Source organism: Myotis nattereri (assembly GCF_964212035.1).
Source record: "Myotis nattereri genome assembly, chromosome: 15".
NCBI classification, from domain to species: Eukaryota; Metazoa; Chordata; class Mammalia; order Chiroptera; family Vespertilionidae; genus Myotis; species Myotis nattereri.
In genome coordinates, this window is record NC_138090.1 from 41,735,343 (window position 1) to 41,759,749 (window position 24,407).

General features: G+C 45.9%; 1 protein-coding gene across 1 annotated transcript; it reads left to right on the forward strand.

Moving 5' to 3' along the window:
• The first annotated feature begins 523 nt into the window (after positions 1–523).
• CEACAM1 (CEA cell adhesion molecule 1) lies at positions 524–22,504 on the forward strand. The gene is made up of 9 exons (XM_081107923.1): positions 524–691; positions 1,567–1,926; positions 5,776–6,054; positions 6,397–6,651; positions 8,377–8,655; positions 19,094–19,226; positions 19,976–20,028; positions 20,726–20,757; positions 21,703–22,504. Exons 1-9 carry the CDS (start codon positions 628–630, stop codon positions 21,820–21,822), a joined length of 1,575 nt encoding a protein of 524 aa, XP_080964049.1. The 5' UTR covers positions 524–627; the 3' UTR covers positions 21,823–22,504.
• Positions 22,505–24,407: the final 1,903 nt, after the last annotated feature.

Genomic DNA, 24,407 nt, shown 5'->3' on the forward strand with positions numbered 1-24,407 from the left:
ATGGGTTTCATTCTGGCAGGGCATCCACGTTAGCTGGGCAGCCGATAAGCAGCATTTCTACAGAGTCCTGTAGGCATCACCGTCTTTACCAAGTTCCACAGGTGATCCCATGCACAATGGGGTGACATCCCTGGGACAAGAGTTCCTGATGTCACCCCAGGACTCCTGCTCTGAAACATAAACCAGTTACGACAGGGGGCGCTACTGTACACGCAACGTCGAGCTGTGGGGAATGCCCGGGACCCTGATGTCCTAGGCTTGTGCTTGTCCAAACAGGTCATGCATGCGAGAGGGTGTGTGGGAGGTCGGGGGGTGAGGTGGGTGGGGGTGGAGGAGAGTCACTGTGGAAAATAGAAGGGGTCTCAGCAGTTCCCAGGGTCTGAAATCCAGCTGGAAGGTGAACGGGAGGCAGGGAAGGGAGGAATGAGGGGAGGAGGGAAAGAAAGGGTGCCAGGCACAGACCCCGCCCCTGGCCCACGTGACAGGGGAAGCACTCATAACCCCGAGGAGACTCAGCACAACTGGAAAAGGACAGCAGATCACTCGCTTCAGGAGAGCAGTGCCTGTGAACGTTTCGAAGTGAAAGCTTTTCTCGCAGAGGACGGGACAGAACAGACAGCAGACACCATGGAGTCCCCTTCAGCCCCTGCGCACAGAGGGTGCGTCCCCTGGCAGGGGCTCCTGCTGGCTGGTAAGGAGAGGACAATCCCTGGGGGTGGACAGGAAAAGGGGAGACAGAGACTGGCTCAGGGTCTCCTGGGGAGCACAGCTCTGAGAGGAGACAGAGGACTTCTGTTTGGACCTGAGGGAGGACAGGGAGCAGAGTAGGGTGGGGGAGGGGCTCAGCAGCAGGACAATCACATGATCTGGAGGTGGTGAGGGGCAGGAAAACCTCGATTATGGTAAGTTTTACAAGTTATTCATCACTGAAATACTTCATGAAAACTGATTATAATAATAACAATTTGTGTCAGGGTGACACAAGAAAAAATGAACCAGGGGCACTAAGCGTTGTCTTTACCATGAACCTCAGAACTGGGCACATGCACCCCAGGGGGTGCACGGCCCTAGGAGCACTTATTCATTCACCCACAGGTATTTGCAGCCTGTTGCAGGCACTGGGGGTGCAACAAGGTCAGACAAGCTCCTTCCCCCACGGAGCTCATGTTCTATTGGAAGATCTAGATGTGATGTCAGGTACCTACAGGTGCCATGAAGGAAACAGAGCAGGGACAGGTCAGAAAGTGAAAACGGCGTCTTTAAAGGGTCAGTGAAGGTTACTCCCATGGATGCCCCTGAGTGTCAGCAAAGGTCTGAGGACAGTGAGGAGGAGAGCTCAGCACATCGGCAGACAACTGGGAAAGTTCTCAAAACAGAAAAAATAACAGGTTCAGAGGTGCTGAAGTGTTGGTGACCATGCTGCTGACCTGGACACAGGAGACACACACACACATACTCAGACCAAGGCTGAGAGATGAAGAGACCTGCTAGAACCCAGGCCCTCATCTCTTCTTCCCAATACAGAGCTCCAAAGATTGATCAGTTTCTCTCTTCCTTCCCTCCTAGCCTCACTCGTAACCCTCTGGAGCCTGCCCACCACTGCCGAGCTCACTATTGAATCAGTGCCACCCAATGCTGCCGAAGGGAAGGATGTGCTTCTCCGTGTCCACAACCTGCCTGGGAATCTACTCGGCTATATCTGGTACAAAGGGGAAATAGTGGACACCAGCCGTCAAATCGTATCATATCTAATAGACACTCAAACAACTACCCTCGGGCCTGCACACAATGGTAGAGAGACAATATATCCCAATGGATCCCTGCTGTTCCAGAAAGTCACCCTGAAAGACACAGGATACTATACCCTTAAAACCACAGGGAAAGATTTACAGGAGAAACAAGTAACCGGACAGCTCCGTGTATACCGTGAGTGATTTCTCTCTGACCTCTGGGTGTTGGGTGGGGTGAATTCTACTTCACACACAGGACTGACAGCCCTGGACTCTCCTCCATCCCCCTCTACATAACGTCCCAGGTTGGGTTTGGGCATTTAGTGCAGGACACACACAGTGGAGACAAACTTCCTAAGATCAGAGATTCCTTCCCGGATTCCAGCCCTGCAGACATTCTCCACAGAGAGAAGGGCCAGTCTGATGGGAGTGACTCAGCAGAGGGAGGCCCGCCTCAGTCCAGACCCCTGGGCCCCTCCCATGACCATGACCCTGAGAAAGACCTTGCAGGGCTGATCAGGGCATGGACTGATGCGCCCCCCACCCCCGCCCCCCGCCCCGGGTTCCTCACAGAGCTCAGGAAATGGGGCAGCCCCTCCCCAGACTTCAGTCCCAGGGCTCCTGACTCCAGGGTCCCTGAGGGGCCTGTGTCAGGTTGGGTTTGGTCTGTGGCAGGGTTGTGGGAGAAACAGTTTCCCAGGTACCCAAGTCACAAGGCTCCTGAGCTGGTTACCAGCCAGGGCTCAGCCTCAAGAGCCACATCTGGGCAGGGATGGAGCCGGCTTCTTCTCCTGCGACTATGTGTGGAGAGCACATGTAGACAAGGCCCCCAGGCCATTAGCCAACTGCCCTGGGGTGCATAGCAGAATCCAGAGGAAGGTCAGCATCCCCAGAGAGGAAGAGAAGATGCTCCAGGCAGCTCCTTGTCTACCAGGGATCTGGCCAGGGAGTCCTCTCTCATGGACAAATAATAGGTGCTGTTAACTTGGGAAGCTCCTCTTTTCCAAGCTTTAAGTCAGTAAATTGCAAAAGATTTAAGGTTCATTCAAAGACAGCATGGCAAACCTAAGACCACTTACCATTTATTCTGTTTTATTCAGGGGAAACTGAGTTACAGGGGGATACAGTCACTCAATCAGAGTCACGCAGACCATGACTGGCCAATGAGAATCATGCCAAGGTCTTTCTGCAGTAACAGCCCATCCTCGCCTCCACTCCAAGGGCCTTATTATGCATTTGTAGACCCTGAAACCAGCCATTGCTTCAGATCCTTTCTTCTTAAGTGTCCCCAGCACAGAGGGAGTGATTCCGTTCTGGGGAGTGATAACAAATAGAGAGTTATCTGCTTTTATTCTAGAATGAAATTACCTGCAGTAACATTCAGAGTCAGTGCTGGGAACACCTAGGCCCTCCCTTCAGGTGGCCGATCCACACCTCCCTGCACTGGACTGGAAACCACTTGTTTCCTGATGTGTTGGTGCCACTCCCACTAGATATAAAGGAAAGGACTTTGCCTTCTCACTCCCCACTCTACACCTGTACCCAGCTCAGGGACCAACAGGTAACAAATACCCAGTTGCTTGTGATGAAGGAGGAAAGAATTGTGGTCAGGAATGAATGGCAATCTCTACAGAGAGGAACCTGGATGCAGAGTTCCAGACCCATGTTCCATCCCTCTGACCACCTGTCCCTGAAGACCTCCCTCCCCGCCTGCCCCCAAGAGCCAAGACTCATGGTGACTGTGGGACTGTTCCACTGTGGGAGGTTGTTCCTACCTTGGGACAGTGGTGGGATCTTAGTCCCTGGGGTCTTTGAAATCATCTGTAACCCCACTGCTCACTACCAAGCACATTTCTGGGACTCTCTGCTCATTCCATGTCCTTCATCTGCCTCCTCTTTCACTCCAGCCACACTACCTTACTCTGCTCTGCTTCCCCAACTGTGCAGTCTCCCCAGATTGTCCTGCTAACACCTGTGTCCAGGCCCACCCTCCCGGGCAATAGGAGAGGACACAGAAATCAGTGGGAGCAGCCGCCCAGGCTCCATCATGAGTCAGTTTCCCACGTCACCAGGAGAAAAAGCTTCTGCTGGGCCCCCATCCAGGGCTCCTTCCCCCTCCCCTCCCCCCCCGCCCCCCCGAGGCCAACAAGAGGAACAGGCCACATGACAGAGACATGTAAACCATTGACCTTCTCTCTATATGACTCAACCAGGGAGTCAAAGGCAGAAGGACAGATCTCAGTCCTCAAAAGCTCACGGGTTCACTTCACCCCTGACTGGTGACTCACATCCTCGTCCTGGTGTGAGGCTCCCATTCCGCCCACTGGCTCCCGAGACCTTCCCAAGGTGGGCCTGGTGACCCTGCACCATTTGACTGGTTCACTGCCTGTTTCACACACGTGTCCTTATGAAGACACCCTGACCACAGGGTGGGATCCTCTCAGGCTGTGAGATCCACCAGCCACTCTTCTTTCTCTTAGACGCTGCCAGTTTGAATGAATTTGACTAAACTCCAGTTGTTTCCTGAGTTAGAAAAGGAAGAGCACATGTCACAGGCCCGTGTGGGGGCTCCTCCCCATCTGCCTGACTGTCCATAGAAACAGGGAGGGACCTTCTCCCTAACTTTACTAACATGGCACATGTCCTTTCTACCAATTTGGTATTAGAACTTTGGGGCATGAATAACGATTTTCACATATTCTTTCACAGTTTAACTCAAAATCTATCCCATAACTGCCAAACACAAATGGACCATGAGGGCCATATTTTCAGCAAGTTCATGCTCCCCCACCTCCACAAGCCCCCCTTCTGTACTTGCTATTGTGTGAGTGTTGAGGAAGAATCCCTGCCCTCTGCAGTGGCAGAAAGAACATTAAAGTCCAAGGGCAGAGAGCCTGGCTCTGCTGCCACCACCAGCCAGCTCCCGCCATCCCTCACTCTTTTCTAAATCATTCCTGGACTCTGCTTTACCTTTTCTGGTGTTGTTATGGATTCACTCAGCGAGATAGACCACCGACTCAGAATTTAAATTTAAGAGCCTTTGTTAAGCTGGCCAGCTGACTACAGTCACAACACCCTGCCGAAGCAAAGGCTGAACTGCAGCGCTGACTACAGGAGTTACATTTTATTAAAACTCTGTGGAGGCCCAGAGAAAAATGTGTCTTTCAAATTCTGGGCCCCAAATATGGAGGAAACTCTCTTTATTTATACTTTTTCCAGTCCTTTGTCTCCCAAATTTGGAATGAGACTTCCAGGCCTTCTGAGAAAGAAGGCCTGCGTGCTGGGAAGGGGCCATGAGACCATATCTCAAGGCCTCGCCTGATGTCAGTACCTTCCTATCTATGTGTTCTAGGAACAGACAGCACAGCATGACCTGTCTGGCCAAAGCTCCAGATATGCAGCCCAGCACAGTGTCACTGTCTCATGTCACTCACCAGTGATTCCTGGGCAGACAGCTACTCGTGGCCCTGCAGCCTGGGTACTGAACTCACCGCCAGACTTGCTTCTGGTCTCCTGTGTATTGTTTCTGCTCGGACACCCAGTTCTAGGCCACAGTACCCAATCCTCTCAGGGTTTAAGGACTATGGGGTGGCCCATCATTACTCATCTCTAAGTTAACTCTGGAATGTGAGGCTTCAGTGGAAACACATCTCCATCCGGCAATGTAGGTCTGTGTAGCTGGAAGGGACTCAGCCCCTGCACATTCCAGGTGGGACCCAAGGTCAGCCCGGCAGTCAACTGGTCAGTGAGGAGCCAGGACAGGTGCCGAGTGGTCTCTGACTCCCAGTCCTGTGATGAAACCCTGATAGTCATCTGACACCTGAGAAAGTCTGTGCTTTTTCTCCCAGACATAGAGCAGGCGGCCTTACATTCTCTGAGCCCTCAGATCCTCATGCATTTGTTTGTCTTATGATGCACAGACCTGCCTTATTCTTTCAAGGACTCAAGTTAGTTGAGAGGTAAGAGGTACCAACTCTGATTGAAGATGCCTTTGGAGAAATTAAAGGTACAAAACACAGCAATGTTCTCTCTGTTATCTGCACAGTGGAGTTACCCAAACCCAACATCACAAGCAACAACTCCCTCCCCGAGGAGCACAAGGACCCTGTCGTGTTAACGTGTGAACCTCAGACTCAGGACACCACCTACCTGTGGTTGATCAACAATCAGAGTCTCCCAATCAGTGCCAGGCTGCAGCTGTCCAAGGACAACAGGACTCTCACTATACTCCCTGTCACAAGGAATGACACGGGACCCTATGAGTGTGAAACCTGGAACCCCGTGAGTGCCAGCCGCAGTGACCCATTCACCCTGAATGTTGTCTGTGAGTAACTTCTGTCCCTGCCTGGGCCAGGCTGCCACCCAAGTCCACACTGCCAGAGGCCAGGCTACATCCGTCCCTCTCAGGTCCACGTACACAGACCCGCACTCTGAACACCCAGGGTGGCCATAACTTCCTGTACAGGCAAGTCTGGTTACGTCTTGGGACTGGGACAAACAGGTTAATGTCTGGGACGCGGGCTCAGTGAATACAGGGGGCTATGGTTGGGGCTTTTTAAAACAAAGCTGTGACTCTGCTCAGAGGGAGAGTGTGGCCCTTACACAGACCAGGAGCCTTCCCTTCCCTCTGATTACATCATGTGTGACTGTGTTCTCTTTGCTCCAGATGGCCCGGACACCCCTACCATTTACCCCTCTGACTCCCATTACCTACGTGGGACAAACCTCAGCCTCTCCTGCCAGGCAGCCTCTAACCCGCCTGCACAGTATTCTTGGCTTATCAATGGGAGTTCCCAGCACCCCGCACAGGAGCTCTTTATCCCCAACATCACTGCACATGACAGTGGATCCTATACCTGCCTCACCTATAACTCTGTCACTGGCCAAAATAAGACCATAATCAAGACTATCACAGTCTATGGTAAGTGCCTCCTGGACCGTGAGCACCAAGCTCGGGGGTGCAGGTCTGTCTGGTTTTCACAAAAGAGCCTGGCGGGTGTTGTCTCCCATCCTGTGGCCATGGACACAAGCAAACCAGTCTTCCCCTGAGCCCTCTCACTACATCTCTGTAGACTCTCCTCCCTTGCTCTTCTGATCTCTCATGGCAGAGCCAGGGTCCAGCCTAGGAACGTGAGGAGGGGGCTCTCTCAGCCCCAGAAAGAGTCAAATGGTGGAGGGAGGGAGCTTCCCAGAGGGGAAAACAAGGGTCCTCAAGGTCAAGTTGCTTCTTCTGTCACTAACACTTTCCTTCTGTCACCTCCTGTCTGTTACCTGCTCCATGTGCTACAAGGAACAAACAAGGCTTGGAACAAGCTCATCTCTTTTTCCCCAAACTAAAGGAGGAAACCACCTTTGAGAAGGGGTGAGCAGGACAGACCCCTGCTCCCTGCGCTGCTCCAGGCTCACCTGGTGGCTGACTCTGCTCTATGCCGTCTGGTGGGACAGGGGTTCGTGGTGAAGGTGCATGGGTGCCCTGTCATCAATTTGTCACCAGCTGACACCAGAGCTTCCTTCAGAACAGGCTGCATGGAAATTGGGAGAGAGTGAGCCACAGGGGAGACTCCTCTGAGCTGTGTCCTGGCTCTGAAGTCACCAGCTGTACAACACTGTGACACGAGCCTATGTGACATTGCTGAGGAGAGCAGTGAACGCTGGTGCTTACTTGACAAGTAGGTAGATTCATCCACGAAATCCCTTCATGGGACAGAAGGTGCAGTGCCACAGTTTGTAGTTTATGGAGGAAGCTAAGAGTACCCACTTTTTGTTAAAATTGTGACTACTTCTCTCTAGGGATTTCCTTCTTTGTGATACTCAATCCAAGGCCAGGAAGTGAAAGTCCTATTCAGACTGAGAAATCCTTTAGATTGAAACTTCTCCAGGTCCTAAGATCATGAAGACTGGCTGGGCTATATTCTCTAATAAATTATTTAATAAAAGGGAAATGTATAGCCACCATGCTAGAGAGGGGGTATGATTATTTACCCCCTCTTATTTAGGAAGCTACAGAAAGGTCTGGGGAAGAGTCACACAAAAGTCATTGGGTAGCCGTAGCCGGTGTGGCTCAGTTGTTAAAGTATCAGCCAGCACACCAAAGCATTGTGGGTTTCATTCCCAGTCACGGGCAGGTTGCAAGTTGATCCTGGCCCAGTCGGGGCATGTGCAGGCGACTGATCAATGTGTCTCTCACATTGATATTTCTCTCTCTCTCTCTCTCTCTCTCTCTCTCTCTCTCTCTCTCTCTCCCTCCCACCCTCCTCCTCCGACCCACTCTCTAAAAATCAATGAAAAAAATATATCCTCAGTTGAGGATTAACAAAATAAAATGAGGGAAGAAAAAAAGGTCAGTGGGTAAAAAATTCCACCCGATGATGAGGGTACTGAACACTCAGTCTGAGAAGAGGTTCCTGGTGCTGATACTACAGATGTCCAGGGAGACAGGTCAGGGGTCATCCTGAGGTGATCTGGAGGGAAGAGAGGGGGTGAAGCCCTCTCCTTATAGACTGTCACCTGAACAAAGATCCTCACCCTGCAGATGTCAGAGTCATCCTCTGGTGACCCTTACAGAGATCACTGTGGACTGTGAGTGGCTGACATCTCTGAGGAAGGAGCCCACTCTCAGTCAGTCACCTCCTCTGTTTCTCCACAGAGCAAGTGGGAAAGCCCTCCATCCGAGCCAGCAATGTCACAGTCACAGAGGATAAGGACACCGTGGTCCTGACCTGCCTCACCAATGACACGGAGATCTCCACCCGGTGGCTTTTCAAGAACCAGAATCTCCTGCTCACAGAGAGGATGAAGCTGTCCCACGACAACAGCACCCTCACCATAGACCCCATCAGGATGGAGGACGATGGGGATTATCAGTGTGAGGTCTTCAACCTGGCCAGTTCCGACATAAGTGAGCCCCTCAGGCTGCATGTGCAATGTAAGTGACCCCGTGCCCCATTCTACATCTTCCTGGGAGGATTGCTCTACCAATGGTGTGATAAATGGACAGAAGTCACAGGGGGCAGTGTCAATCAGGAGACATTACAGTAAACTGAATGGCAAAGTGGTTAAGAGCTCAGTTTCTGACCCTGGGTCTGGCATTCACTGTGACCTTGCACAGGGCTGTGTGGTGGGGTTTAAGTCTACAGCTCAGTGGCATTAAGTACATTCACATTGTTGTGCAATCATTACCACTATCCATTAGGAACTTTTTCATCTTACCACACTAACACTCTGTACCCATTAAACAATAGCTCCCCACCCCACAACCCTAATCCCTGGAAACCACCATTCTACTTCTCTCTCTATGAATATGACTATTCTAGGTACTTCATATAAGTGGAATCATATGATATTTGTCCTTTTGTGTCTGGCTATTTTGATTTAGCATAATGTCTTCAAGTTTCATCCATGTTGTAGCATATATCATAATTTCATTGCTTTTTAAGGCTGAATAATATTCCATTGCATGTATCCATCACATTTATCATTCATCCATCCATGAGCTTCTAGGTTGTTTCTACCTTTTGCCTGTTGTGAATAATGCTTCTAAGAACAAGGGTGTACAAATCCCTACTTTCTTTTTTTTTTAATTTCTTTTTAAATCTTTATTGTTCAGATTATTACAGTTGTTCCTCTTTATTTTCCCCCCCATAGCTCCCCTCCACCAGGTTCCCACTCCACCCTCTGCCTTTATTCCCCTCCACTGTCCTCATCCATAAGTATAAAATTTTTGTCCAGTCTCTTCCCGCACCCCCTACACCCCTTTCCCCCTGCGAATTGTCAGTCCACTCCCTTTCTATGCCCCTGATTCTATTATATTCACCAGTTTATTCTTTTCATCACATTATTTATTCACTTGATTTTTAGATTCACTTGTTGATAGATATGTATTTGTTGTTCATAATTTTTATCTTTACCTTTTTCTTCTTCTTCCTTTTCTTAAAGAATACCTTTCAGCATTTCATATAATACTGGTTTGGTGGTGATGAACTCCTTTAGCTTTTTCTTACCTGTGAGGCTCTTTATCTGACCTTCAATTCTGAATGACAGCTTTGCTGGGTAAAGTAATCTTGGTTGTAAGATCTTGCTATTCATCACTTTGAATATTTCTTGCCACTCCCTTCTGGCCTGCATACTTATTGTTGAGAAATCAGCTGACAATCGTATGGGTACTCCCTTGTAGGTAACTGACTGCTTTTCTCTTGCTGCTTTTAAGATTCTCTCTTTGTCTTTTGCTCTTGGCATTTTAATTATGATGTGTCTTGGTGTGGTCCTCTTTGGATTCCTTTTGTTTGGGGTTCTCTGTGCTTCCTGGAGTTGTAAGTCTATTTCTTTCACCAGGTAGGGGAAGTTTTCTGTCATTATTTCCTCAAATAGGTTTTCAATATCTTGCTCTCTCTCTTCTTCTGGCACCCCCATAATTTGGATGTTGGTACGCTTGAAGTTGTCCCAGAGGCTCCTTACACTATCTTCATCTTTTTGGATTCTTTTTTCTTTTTGCTTTTCCGGTTGGGTGTTTTTTACTTCTTCGTACTTCAAATCTTTGACTTGATTCTTGCGATCCTCTAGTCTGCTGTTGGATCTCTGTATAATATTCTTTATTTCAGTCAGTGTATGCTTAATTTCTAGTTAGTCCTTTTTCATATCCTCGAGGGTCTCACTAGACTTATTGAGGGTCTCACTAAATTTATCGGCGGTTTCTAGAAAATTCTTGAAAAACCTTAAAAGTGTGGTTTTGAATTCTATATCCAGTAGTTTGCTTTTCTCCATTTCTTTCATTTGTGACCTGTTTCTTTGTCTCTGCATTTTGGCTGCTCCCCTGTGTTGATAGAGTGGCTTTCTGTGCTAAGTGTCCTATAGAGACCAGTGGCTCAGCCTCCCCAATTACCTGAGGTGGACACTCTTGGTGCACCCCTTTGTGGGCTGTGTGCACAATCTTGTTGTAGTTAAGCCTTAATTGTTTTGGTATTACTGGGAGGAATTGCCCTCCAGGCCAATTGGCTGTGAGAATCAGCTGTGTCTATGGTAGGAGAACTTCTGTGCTGGAGACACCCTTCTGGGGCAAGACTTGCTTCAGTGGGGCTTTGGTGCTCACTGAGTCTGCCCCCTGAGTGTGTCCCTTATGGATCTGAGGAGTTGTAATCTGGATGGTCCCACTCTGACTACTGGGTACACTGGCACTTAGGTCTCTAAGGAGGTGCTAATTTAGCCTCTGCCTGAGGCTACCCAGCAGGAGCTACGGAGAGGTCTGCAGATTCCTCTTCTTTGTTTGGGGTTTGGCGGTACCCAGATGAAGCCCAGCTGTGAAGCAATGCAAGCTTCTGTGGGGCCTTGGGCCTTCTTTTGGAAGATCTGGGCCTCTCTGACCCAGCTGCAGTTTGTTAGGTAATTGTAGATTGCAAAGGGCTAGGTCATTCATATGCAAAAGCCTCTGCCACAGCTTGGGTGGGGTGGGGTCTCAGGGAATCAACAGGGCAGAGCAAACAGCTATGCTGATCCTCAGTCCTGCCCTAAGAGGTCCCCGGTCTCAGTGTCCCTCGGTAATCACTGCAAGCACCTCTGAGAGAAAGCCACCCTCGAGCTCCACCCACTTCCAGACAGTCCAGTTTCTCCCCGTATGAGTCTGGGTCCGCAGAGACTCATCTGAAACTAGAGTCCAGGGCCGTCAGGAGCTTGTGTCCCCCTCCCAATTGAAAAACACAACCGTGTCCTCAGTTGCCAGCCCTTTCTGCGCGTGCCTCTGTACGTCTGCAATTTACTTCCACACCTCCTCCGAGTCTCAGTGTGCTTTTCTCTTTCCTTTTAGTTGTAGAATTTCCTCTCAGCCAGCCTTCCTGTGGTTCTGGATGATGTCCGTTTTGTCTTTTAGTTGTATTTTTGAAGTGGCTGTGTGAGGCAGCAATTTCAGGTTTTTACCTATCTGCCATCTTGGTTTCTCCCCAAATCCCTACTTTCAATTCTTTTGAGTATATATCCAAAAGTAGAATTACTGGATCAAATAGTAATTTTTTGTTCAAATTTTTGTTGTTGTTAATCCTCACCCTACAATATTTTTCCATTGATTTTTAAAAATATATTTTATTGATTTTCTTACAGAGAGGAAGGGAGAGGGATAGAGAGCTAGAAACATCGATGAGAGAGAAATATCGATCAGCTGCCTCTTGCACACTCCCTACTGGGGATGTGCCTGCAACCATGGTACATGCCCTTGACCGGAATCGAACCTGGGACCCTTCAGTCTGCAGGCTGGCGCTCTATCCACTGAGCCAAACCGGCCAGGGCTTTCCATTGATTTTTTAGAAAGAGTGAAAGTGAAGGGGAGAAACATCAATTCAAGAGAGAACATCAATTGGTTGCCTTCCGCATGCATCCCAACCAGGACCAGAGATGGAGCCTGCAACCGAGGTACATGCCCTTGACTGGAACTGAGCCAGAACCTTTCAGTCCACAGGCCATTGCTCTATCCACTGAGCAAACCAGCTGGGGCTGTTCAATTTTTTTATGAACTGCCATACCATTTTATGTGGCTGAACCGTTTTATATTCCTGCCAGCAATGCATAGAAGTTCCCATTTTTCCCCATCCTTGTGAACACATTGTTTTCTAGGTGGTCACTATTTTGTTTTGTTTTATTTTATTTTGCTTTGTTTCAATAGTAGCTATCTCAGTGGATGTGAGGTGATATCTCATTGTACTTTAGATTTCTATTTCCTTAATGATTAGAGATGCTGAGCATTTCATATGCTCATTTCCATTTGTTTATCTTCTTTGATGAAATGTCTATTCAGTTCCTCTGGTCATTTTATAATTGGATTTTTTTGTTGTTGAGTTTTAATAGTTATTTATATATTCTGAATATTAATCCCTTCCAGATATATTATTTTCAAATATTTCCTCCCATTCCATGTGACTTTTCACTTTGTTGACAGTGAGTGTCCTTTGATACACAAACTTTTTAAAAATATATATTTTATTGATTTTTTTTACAGAGAGAAAGGGAAAGAGAGAGAGTTAGAAACATCAATGAGAGAGAAACATTGATCACCTGCCTCCTGCACACCCCCTAGTGGGGATGTGCCCGCAACCAAGGTACATGCCCTTTACCAGAATGGAACCTGGGACCCCTTCAGTCCACAGACCGACGCTCTATCCATTGAGCCAAACCGGTTAGGGCTGTACACAAACTTTTTTATTTTTGATAAAGTCCAATTTATCTGTTTTTCCTTTGTTGCTGTGCTTTTGGTTTCCTATCCAAGAAATCATTGCTAAACCTAATGTTAAAGCTTTTACCCTATGTTCTCTTATAAGAATTTTTTAAAATACGTTTTTATTGATTTCGGAGAGGAAGGGAGAGGGAGAGATAGAAACATCAATGAGTGAGAATCATTGATCCGCGCCTCCCGCAGGCCCCTTACCAAGGATGGAGCCCACAACCTAGACATGTTTCCTGACCAGGAATCAAACCATGACCTCCTGGTTCATGGGTCAACACTCAACCACTGAGCACACTGGCCAGGCATCCTATATAATAAAGATGTAATATGCAAATGGTCGTTTTGCCTGCGCATAACGACCTGATCACAGATCAGCAGGAGGGTGGGGCAGCGAGGTACAAGAGCCTGCAGGGCTGCAAGCTATGCGGGGGGGGGGGGGGGGGGGGGGGCGGGGCAGTGGGCGGAGAACTACTGGAGGGTGGCAGCAAGCTACTGGCAGATTTGTGCGCGGGCTAATAGTCTTGTAATAATGTTTTATATTTAGATCTTTGATCCAACCGTGACCTCCTGGTTCATAGATTGAAGCTCAACCACTGAGCACACCAGCTGGCTATATATTAATCTTTATGCTAGTACCACACTGTTTTTCATTACTGTGGCTTTGAAGTAAAGTTTGAAATCAGGAATGTGAATCTTCCAATTTTGTTCTTCTTTTTCCAGATTGTTTTGGCCTTTTGAGGTCTCCTGAAATTCCATGTGAATTTTAGGGTGGATTTTTCTATTTTTACCAAAAAAAATGTCATTAGGTTATTGATAGGGATTTCATTGAATCTGTATATCACTTTGAGCAGTATTGTCATCTTAACAACTTTTTTCCAATCCATGAACACAGAATGCCTTCCCATTTATTTATGTCTAAATTATTTGCAGCAATGATTTTTGTAGTTGTTCAGTGTATGTCTTTCACCTCCTTGGATGTATTTTATTCTTTTTTTTAAGATTTTCTTATATCTTTATTGTTGAGAGTATTTCAGATGTCCCCCCTTTTCTTCCCCATTGCCCCCCTCCACCCAGATCCCACTCCGCCCCGGCTTTCATCACCCTATTGTCTATGTCCTGTGCCCCTCCCCACTTCCCTAGGAGATTCACCAGTGTGTTCTGTTTCCAGGCTTCTGGTTCTATTTTATTCATCAGTTTATTTTGTTCATTAGATTCCTTGTTCATTTATTTTTATTTTTAGATTCAATTGGGGTTTTTTGTTTTTTGTCTGATTGTTTGTTTTAATATATTTTTTAATTTATTTCAGAGAGGAAGGGAGAGGGAGAGAGAGACAGAAACATCAATTATGGGAGAGAATCATTGATCGGCTGCCTCCTGCATGTCCCCTACTGGGGATCGAGCCCCCAACCTGGGCATGTGCGCTTGAACAGAATTGAACCAGGACCCTTCAATCTGCAGGCCGACATTCTATCCACTGAACCAAACTGGCTAGGGCTCAATTGTTGATAGATACGTATTTATTGCCATTTTATTGTTCAGGCTCTTCCCCCTCTCCTTCTCCTCCTTCTCCTTCTCTTTCCCCTTCCCCTTCCCTTTCCCCTTCCCTTCCCCCTTCCCCTTCCCCTTCTCCTTCTCCTTCTCCTTCTTCTTCTTTCTCCCTTTAATATTTCTTATAATACAGGTTTGGTAGTGATGAAATCCTTTAGCTTTTTCTTGTCTGTGAAGCTCTTTATCTGACCTTTAATTATAAATTACAGCTTTGCTGAGTAGAGTAATCTTGGTTGTAGGTCCTTGCTTTTCATCACATTGAATATTTCTTACCACTCCCTTCTGGCCTACAAAGTTTCTGTTGAGAAATCAGCTGACAGTCATATGGGTACTCCCTTGTAGGTAACTAACTGCTTTTCTCCTGCTGCTTTTAAGATTCTTTCTTTGTCTTTAATATTTGGCATTTTAAGTATGATATGTCTTGGTGTGAGCCTCTTTGGGTTCCTCTTTTTTGGGATGCTCTGTGCTTCCTGGACTTGTAAGTCTATTTCTTTCCCCAGGTAAGGGAAGTTGTCTGTCAGTATTTCTTAAAATAGGTTTTCAATATCTTGCTCTCTCTCTTCTCCTTCTGGCACCCCCATAATGCAAATGTTGCTATGCTTGAAGTTGTCCCAGAGACTCCTTACACTACTTTCATATTTTTGGGTTCTTTTTTCTCTTTGCTCTTCTGATTGTGTGTCTTTGCTTCCTCATATTCCAAATTGTTGATATGATTCTCGGAATCCTCTACTCTACTCTTGATTCCCTGTAAATTATTTTTCACTTCAGTTGGTGTATCCTTCATTTCTGACTGGTCCTCTTTCATGTCTTTGGAGTTCTCACTAATTTCTTTGAAACTCTCATTAAGTTCCTTGAGCATACTTATAACCATTGTTTTGAACTCTTCATCTAGTAGTTTGCTTACTTCCATTTCATTTAGTTATTTCTCAGGAGACTTCTGTTCTTTCATTCATGACAAGTTTCTTTGTCTCCTCATTTTGGCTGCTTCCCTGTGTTTGTTTCTATGTATTAAGTAGAGCTGCTATGTCTCCTTAATTGGTAGAGTGGCCTTGTGTAGTAGGTATCTATAGGGCCCAGTGGCTCAGCCTCCCCAGTCACCTGAGCTGGGTACTCTCAGTGCACCCCAGTGTGGTCTGTGTGCACTGTCCTGTTGTAGTTGAGCCTTGACTGATGCTAGTGTCACTGGGTGGAATTGACCCCCAGGCCAATTGGTAGTGAGGACCAGCTGTGACTACAGCGGAAGAGCTGCTGTGCAAGAGACACCCCTATGGAGCAGGACTTGTTTCAGTGGGGCTTTGGTGCTCACCAAGTCTACCCATTGAGTCTGTCACTTGTGGATGTGGTAGAGTTGTAATCTTGCATGGTCTGAAACTGTCCACTGGGTGCACTGGCTCTGGGGCCTCCCAGGAGGTGCAAAGTCAGCCGCTGCCTGTGCCCTGCCTGGGGCCACCTGGCATGAGCTACAGAGTGGTATGCAGATGGCTGCTACTTGTATTGGACTAGGAGGTGCCCAGTAGAGACCAAGCTGGGAACCTTGGCAAACTGCTGCTAGTGTCTCGATACTTATCGAGAGGTATGGAGCACACTGAGTCCAGTTGCTACTTGTTTGAGAGGTTTTAGGAAAGTCTGAAGCCTGAGCCAGAATAGGTCATTCATATATAGAAGATACACTGTAAATAGCTTGGGAGGGGCTGCAAATTGGGTGGGGCAGGATCTGAGGGACTCACCGGGGTGGGGCAAACAGTGTGGGCCAGGTTGATGGAGACTCAGATATGGAGCGCCTGCCAGTCAACTGTGTGTGGCAGGGGGAGGTCGCAGCATTTTGGGGGAGAAAGCTGCCCCTGAATTTCCCTGATACCAGACAATATAATTCCTCCCCATATGTCCCTGGATCCTTTCAAGATGCTGCCCAGGATTGGAGCTCAGAGGGAGTAAGTCTGGGTAAGCCCATGTGCTGGCCCTGTAAGTGGAACTGCCTGCGACTCCAATAGTCTCCATGTCACTCAGCCACAATCCCCGCTTGGTTTTTACCACCTGAAGTTACAGGGACATCTCTTCCCGGCACTGGAACCCTGAACTGGGGGTCTTGTGTGGGGCTGGGATCCTTGCTCCTCACGGGAGGCCTCCTCAGCTAAGATATTCCTCCCAATTAAAAACACACCACATGTGGGTGTAAGACCAGCCCGTTCCTCACCTCTACCCCTCCTACTAATCTCAATGTTCTTTCTTCTTTAATCCTCTAGTTGTAGGACTTCCATTCAGCCAGACTTCAAGCAGTTCTGAATAATGGTCGTTCTGTATTTTAGTTATAATTTTGATGTGGTTGTGAGAGGATGCAAGTACCAGCATTTACCTACACCACCATTTTGGTTCCTACGGTATTTTGTTCTTTTTGATACTGTTGTAAATGGAATTTTCTTAATTTCCTTTCTGAATTTTTCATTGTTTGTATATAAAAACACGACTGATTTTTACAAGTTGATTTAGTAACCTGCAGCTTTGCTGAATTTATTAGTTCTAACAGTTTTTTATGGGATCTTTAGGGTTTTCTACATATAAGATCATATCATATGCAAACAGATCATATCATAAGCAAATTTTATCTTTTCCTTTCCAATTTGAATGCCTTCTATTTATTTTTCTTGCCTAATTACTGGCTAGGATTTCCAATACTGTTTTGAGTAGAAATGGCAAAAGTAGACATCTTTGTCTCTGCCTGATCTTAGAAAAGAAACTTTCCGTCTTTCACTATTGAGAATCATGTTAGCTGTGGGTTTGTCATAAACGGCCTTTATTATGTTGAGGTAGTTTCCTTCTATTCCTAGTTTTAGCATTTTTATCATGAAAGGATGTTGAATTTTGTCAAATGCTTATACTGACTAAATCGCCTTACTATTTATAGACTCATTCATATTTTCTATTTCTTTATGATTCCATTTGGTAGGTTTTGTGTCTCTATGAATTTGTCCATTTCATCTAAGTTATCCAATTTTTTGGTATGCAATTATTCATAGTACTATTATAATTCTCATTTGTTCTGTAGAATTGGTAGTAATATCCTCACTTTCATTTCTGATTTTAGTGATTTGAATCTTCTCTCTTTTTTTCTTAAGACAATCTAGTTTAAGGTTTATCAATTTTGTTAATCTTTTTTGAAGAACCAACTTTTGGTTTCATTGATTTTTCTCTATTGTTTTTCCATTCTGTATTTTATTTATCTCCACTCTGATCTTTATTATTCCCTTCCTTCTGGTAACTTTGAATTTAGTATATTCTTTATATAGTTCCTTAAGTTATAAAGTTAGGTTGTTGATTTGAGATCTTTCTTTTTTTTTTTTTTTTAAAGTAAGCAATTACAATAACAAATTTCTTGCACAAGATTCTTTACTTTCTGGGCCCCATTTCCACTACTGAAAAGTACAGTAACAGTACCTGCTTCATTATATTGCTTTAAATATATAATGTAATAATCAATTTAACCCTTAGCAAATGCCACATGCAACAGAAAAGTTCCATAAGTGTTAGCTGCTCTTATTACTACCATTATCATTAGCCTCTATGAAGTCAGGTGGTCCTAGAGTTGACACCCAGATCCACCTCTTACTAAACATATGACTTTGGGTAAATTTTTTAACACTCGAAGACTCAATTTTTTCATCAGTAAAATGGAAATAATGTCTATCTGACAGGGTTATTATATGAATTAAATGAGATATAACTAAAGTATTGAGCACAGAGCCTGGCACATAGTAAGTACCCCATACCAGTAGCTAACATAAATAATAATCATCAATCTTGAGTTGACCAGTGAGGACAACAGAAATAAAAGAGAAGATATAGATGCAAATTTATTTATATTTGGGAGTTAGGGGGACATCACTCACAAAAATCATTGGGACATGGTTACTGACTAAATAAAGGAAAATAATTAAAAGAAGTTGAGTGCAAAGTTTCAAGCCCAGTTTGTTCAGTTTCACCCCCTGAGATGCAGCCAAGATGGGATTAGATATACAAATATTTACTGGAAAAAATGCCTGTTAAAGAAAGGTGAGTGGAAGTGGGAAAAGCCTAGGAGGTTTCTCTGACCAATATGCAGATCTGATTACTGTGAAGGAGAAAGAGGAGAAAATTTTAAGTTGCAGTGTGGTTCTAAGAGAGTATCTGCAAAGCTGATGGGGTGTCTAAGCTAAAGTCACCCATAGAGGAAAACCGTTCCTCACAAAATGGACTTATTTCATATCCCTGCTGAGAACCTGTGGGAAGCCTCTGCGGAAAGCAGGTGGTGCATTTACCACCTTCTATCAATTAAGTCCTCATCACAGGAGACCTGAGTGGCACATATTCATGGCTGCCATACCTGGTACAGAAAAACAGGCAACCATGAAATGGTGAAAACCTATAACTTACAAAAATGGAAATCCGCCTTTCTCACATTTCCAAAGCTCCAAAAGTATCTTTGTGTAGAAAGGCCAGGATGGAATTGTGGCAAGTCTGAGCACCAACCTAGAAATACAGTGAGAGAGAGAAAATATAAGGATGTAGTCAGCTATTTACCTCAAAGGGCACCCCCACTGTAAAATAACATCACCTCGCTCATTCTTCTCTTTTCCAGCCATGACAGATCCAACACCACCAAGTTCTGGCCTCTCAGATGGGGCTATTGCTGGCATTGTGATTGGCGTCCTGGCTGGCATAGCTCTGATAGCAGCCCTGGTGTACTTCCTGTATATCAGAAAGACTGGAGGGTATGATGGCCTTCCCTCTTGCTTCGCTTCCTCCAAAGCTAACGACCATGCTTGGGAGAGGGAAGGAGACTTCCCCTCTGTCTCTGGGCCTGGATCTGCTCCTCCTCCTCCCTAAACCCCTGCTTCTCAGCATGGATTCCTGAGGCTTCTTCTCTGGTTTTCAAGCTTTCTGTACGCCTCTTCCTTTGGTACATGGTTATTCCCATCTCCATCTGGTTTAGAGGGGACAGATTATGCAACTAGGTCCCCCAGTCAGGGAAACCAAGGTCCAAGAAGGAAAAAAAATGAAAATACAAAAAGAAAAGCTAGAAAGAAAAAGAAAAAAGAAAAGCTAGAGAAAGTGAGTCCTGTGCTCTGTCAACCACGGGAAGAGAAGGAGAAGAGAGGTTGGGGGCAGGAAGAGAACCTAACAAAAAGCAGAAACTGAAGGCACCTTAGGCAATAAATAAGGTAAAGATAAAAACAGCATCTACCTTCAAAAGGGAAAGGTGTCAGGGTAGAAGTAGGCTCAGAGGCAGTTGATAAAGAATGGGCCTATGTGAACGTCAGGGCAGCAGGAAAGGAGTGCACACTGGAAGGCATGGTGGGTACACTGAAGAGGAGGCCTTCGAGGAAAGGCAATACCAACTCTGGTATAAATGAGCACTGAGGAGCCCCAAGAAATTTACTGCTGACAATGTCCTTGCTGCTTCAAGGAGCAAAGAGCCTGTGCTTGGGAATAGCAGTCACAGTCTCTGATATTTGTTTAGGGCAAGCGACCAGCGCGATCTCACAGAGCACAAACCCTCAGCCTCCAACCACAGTAAGTAAAGCCATCACCAGTGAGAGCTGGTGTGTTCCACCACGTGCCCTGCCCTAGCAGGAAATCTGGTCCCAAGGACTCAGTACCTTCTGAAATGTTAGAGGGGATCTCCATTTCCCAACCTTAGGTTGCCGTAGGTCCTCACACCCTTCTAGTCACAAAAGATTCCCCTGAGACCCCGCCCTGGGAGAGACTCACTCAGCCAGACCTGGCAGGCCTGAGTAAGATGGACATGTTTTCCAAAGCCATTCCTCACCTTACCCCTTCCCCTCCTCCTCTATTACGGATGTGGGCACTCTCCTTTGGTGAGACTTTCCCTGTCTTGTGGTACTCTGGGTGCTGCCCATCCTTGCCACTGGTGTCTAGTGCTTAGAAACACAACTGGGCAAAAAATCAAGGCCTTGTCAACTGGAAAAAATCTTCAGAAGTGGTCTGCGGCCTCTGTGGCTCTACTGTTGCCTCTCTGCCCACTTCTCCCCCACCCCCCTTCCACTGGCACTAACACCCTGGGTCTGGACCACAGACTCTGAGGGAATCGAATTCTTTAAGTGATCATGGACCACTGCCCCACCCCACCTTCCCACTGCCTGCCACCTCCTTCAGCTAGAAATCATAACAGTTTAACAACACCAAGGCTGGAAGGCTATAAGTCGGTTTTGCATTTTCATGGATTGCTAACTCTTCTTTCTATTCCCAGGTCAGGGCCTTTCTGACAACTCACCTAAGAAGGTAAGCACAGACAGCTTCATTGGCTCATTTTCTCATGCATGTACCTCTATAGAGAATGGGTTACTCTTGAAGACACAAATGCAATCAAATTTGAGTCAGAGTTCCTCAATGCAGTAACAAACAAGGATGTATTGGTTAACTACTCCCATTGGGTCTACCTCATGCAAGTGGGTTCTGGAGTATCCCCATCCTGTGTTTGAATCCTCCAGTGACTCTTCGTAGCTCTGTGACCCTGAGCAAGTAACTTAACCTCCTTGATCCTCAGCTTTGTCATCTGTAATATGGGCATGCTGCCTACTTCAGAAAGAAGTTGAAGGAATGAAATGAGATGACACATGCAAAGCACAGTCCTAATATAAGGAAGGCATCAGGTCATTCTCCCTCCTCTATCTTCAATCTGACCCTGTTCTTCCTGTCAAAAGACAATGTCCAATCCAATGGGTCTGAGGTCTTAGTTCCTTTAGTTTATAATAATTTTACTGAGCTTCTCTCAAAGCAGCACTGTAATGAAGAAACAAAACATGCCATCTCCCTGCAAAATGAAACCTTCCAGTCACTTCCCTTCAAAGTGTAAACATATCCTGACTTCCAATGCATTCGTTTTGCCTGTTTATGCTCTTAATTTGAAAAACACAGTATATCCTCATATTTATCTTGTTTCTTTCATTCAAAATGGTTTTGTGAGATTCATCCATATTGTTGTATGCATTTGTAGCTGTTCATTCTCATTGCTGTAGCATCCTCTTCCATTGTATGAATACATAATCTCTCTCTTCTAATGACCATTCAAAGGATGTCAGTGTGCAGGAATAATGGGTAATAAAAGCCCTTCTGCAAAGCTAGAAGTTTCAAAGTGGTGAGAGGAGGTGGTGCCGAATCACACCAGGCAAGGTGAGGGCCTGACCTATGACACTGACTTAATTGATCACTTCTCATGCCTTTCAGATGGATGAAATTACATATTCTTCCCTGAACTTCAATGGCCAGGAATCAAAGAAGCCAACTCATGTCTCTCCGTCCCCAACAGCCACAGAAACGCTTTATTCAGAAGTAAAAAAGAAGTAATGCAACCAGCTCTGCTCACTGCACTGCTGACTGATTCCCAGCTTCTCATCTCCATCACTAGGAGACCCCTTTGCCCTGGGCGGGGGGGGGGGGGGGGGGGGGGGGGCCCGGGGAAGGGGGAGGAGAAGAAGCCTCTTTTCCCCTCCTCCTTTACTCACTCATGAGACACCTCCAGGTTCCTGGTCACAGCCCCTCCCTTCAGTGTCAACAGATGAAAAGGCACATCCGGGAGTCTGTAGGAAGCCCAACCTTCCTTGTCATTGAAATTTGGCAAAGCAGACCTTGGGAGAGAGTTGCCAGAACCTCCAGCCCCTCCCCATTCCCTGACCTAGACTTGTTCTAAACTTACCTATTGAGCCCATCTTCACTCCTTCCTGTTGGAGTCTAACTTGAATTTGCCATAACTTTGAGAGTTACATCCTTATCCACTGAAATACATGTGTCAGAGAAGAAGAGAGAGAAAAACTAAAAGCTTCTCCTATCTTTCCAAAGCCCAGTGTGAACGGACCACACAAGAAAATAAATATATAAGCAAGTCTCAACACGGAAATTCTACACCTTTGTCCATTGTCAGGGTGCCTAAACACCTTTCTGCTTGGCTAGAATACCACCTAAGCCTTTGGCAAGCCTGTCTTCAGAGAAGCAACTAGGAAAACTATAGGTGATTCCCAAGGGAAAATGTAAAAAAAAAAAAAAAAAAAAGCACATATGTTTTAATAACTTTATGGGCTTTTATTCAAGGAAATGACTACAGAGGAAAGAGGTTACAGTTTTAGAGGGTACTCAGCTCCCAATAAGAAACAGTCTAACCGTGGCTGGTGTTGCTCAGTGATTAGAGCGTTGGCCCACGAAACTAAGGGTTTCAGGTTTGATTCCTGGTCAAGGGCATGTACCTGGGTTGCAGGTTGGACTCCTGGCCCCAGTTGCGTTCATGCAGGAGGCAACCAATCAATGTGTTCCTCTAGTGTAGGTGTTTCTCTTCTTCTCTAATTCTCCCCCTCCCTACTTCCCTTTCACTCTCTAAAAATTAACGGAAAAAATATCCTCAGGTGAGGATTAACAAAAAAACAAACAAAAAAGAAACAATCTGCTAGGAATTTCAGAAACGAATCAGGGTTACTCTTTAGAGATTATTTAAATAATTATTAAAGAATGCACAATTTGGGGTAGTGGGTTTGTTCCCGTCTCTGAGACATTTCACCATTTTAATCTTTGTAACTCCTTATGCGAAAGGGGTTAATTTTACTTAGCTTTGCTTTATAAGCCAATCTGAGGACCTTAGGTGAAAGAAGCCACCTATGCCCCTCCCTTGACCAGGAGCTCCTCAAGCTTTTATGTCAGTGGCTCCAAGTGGAAAAGAAGACCCAGTTTCTCTCATTCATGGCTGGAGGTGGATCTAAGTCAGTTCCAGGCATCTTAAGTCAATCATCAGCCACCATTCAAGTCCATGTTTCTGCCTGTGCACGTTCGGTCCATCTTCCCCACTTACTGTCTCAGGAAACCTGGGCCTCTGCTAAGGTGTATTTGGTCCTTGAGAAGTGGTAGCCCTGAAAAGAACACTGTCACTCACACTGTTGCCATTGTTTACAACCCGGAAAGCTGCACTGGTGCTGACGCTCCTTAGGACACAGGGGAGGATCATAATTGGGCCCCAGGCTCTGGAATTTTTCTCCCATGGGGTCTGAGTCCCATTGTGTCAGAATAAAAAAGAAGGGAAAAGGGAAGGAGAGGCAAACTATTGCCCACCCAGCCTTCCACACGGATGACTTTCTTTAGGGCTGTTGAGAGAAATAATTTATTCTATATTGATTACTAGATCTCATACTGTGTCTAAGAGACCCCCCAGAGAGGGTTAGTTGGGAGTTCTCTGTACTCAGGTACCTCTTTCAGGGTTTTCTGACCCTGACACAGACTGTAAATACTTCCACTCATCTTTGCTATTCTCTGTTATTTAATTTTGTCTGGCTAAGGCCACTTCTGAATTATTTGTAAAATTTGCTCTATATTTATAATAAAAATTATATATCAGACATCAATATGCTGCCTCACAGTTGATAATGCTTTAGACAATGTCTTCTTTACAGGCAGAAGAAATAGAAATTACCTAACTGGTAGTCAAAGCCTATTTCTAAGTCTACAGATATTCTACCTAGTGATCAGAGAAGTAGCTAATTTTATTTGCACACCAGCTAACAAAGTGGGTCTATCAAGAAGCAACAGCCCACAGTAGCAACCTGCCTGGAAGAAACTGCCTATTTTGCTCTGGGAAAGATAATTTCATGAGTGAAAAATTCCCAGCCTCTTCATTAGGGACAAATAACACTCCCCACACCAGTGGCTCCAATGAATCAGATGCAGCAACAGGGCTTCACCCACATGAAGTCTCCATGGGTTCTGTCCTGCAGAAATCTCTCTGACACTATCTTCCTGTCCCAAGGTCAGTTTTTCTGCCACCTCACAGGATCAGAGATCTTCGCACCCGAATAACCTTCATTAATTCCAGTATTAGCCTGTTATCTCATTTCCTTCATTTCCAAGCGATTGAAATGTATGCTGTGTTTCCCTTTCCTCATCACCAAGTTTCT

Coding starts and splice junctions, on each gene's coding strand:
- CEACAM1 (XM_081107923.1), top strand. CDS start 628: ATGGAGTCCCCTTCAGCCCCTGCGCACAGAGGGTGCGTCCCCTGGCAG. Junction 692..1,566: donor GCAGGGGCTCCTGCTGGCTG/GTAAGGAGAGGA, acceptor CTTCCCTCCTAG/CCTCACTCGTAACCCTCTGG. Junction 8,656..19,093: donor CCTCAGGCTGCATGTGCAAT/GTAAGTGACCCC, acceptor TCTCTTTTCCAG/CCATGACAGATCCAACACCA.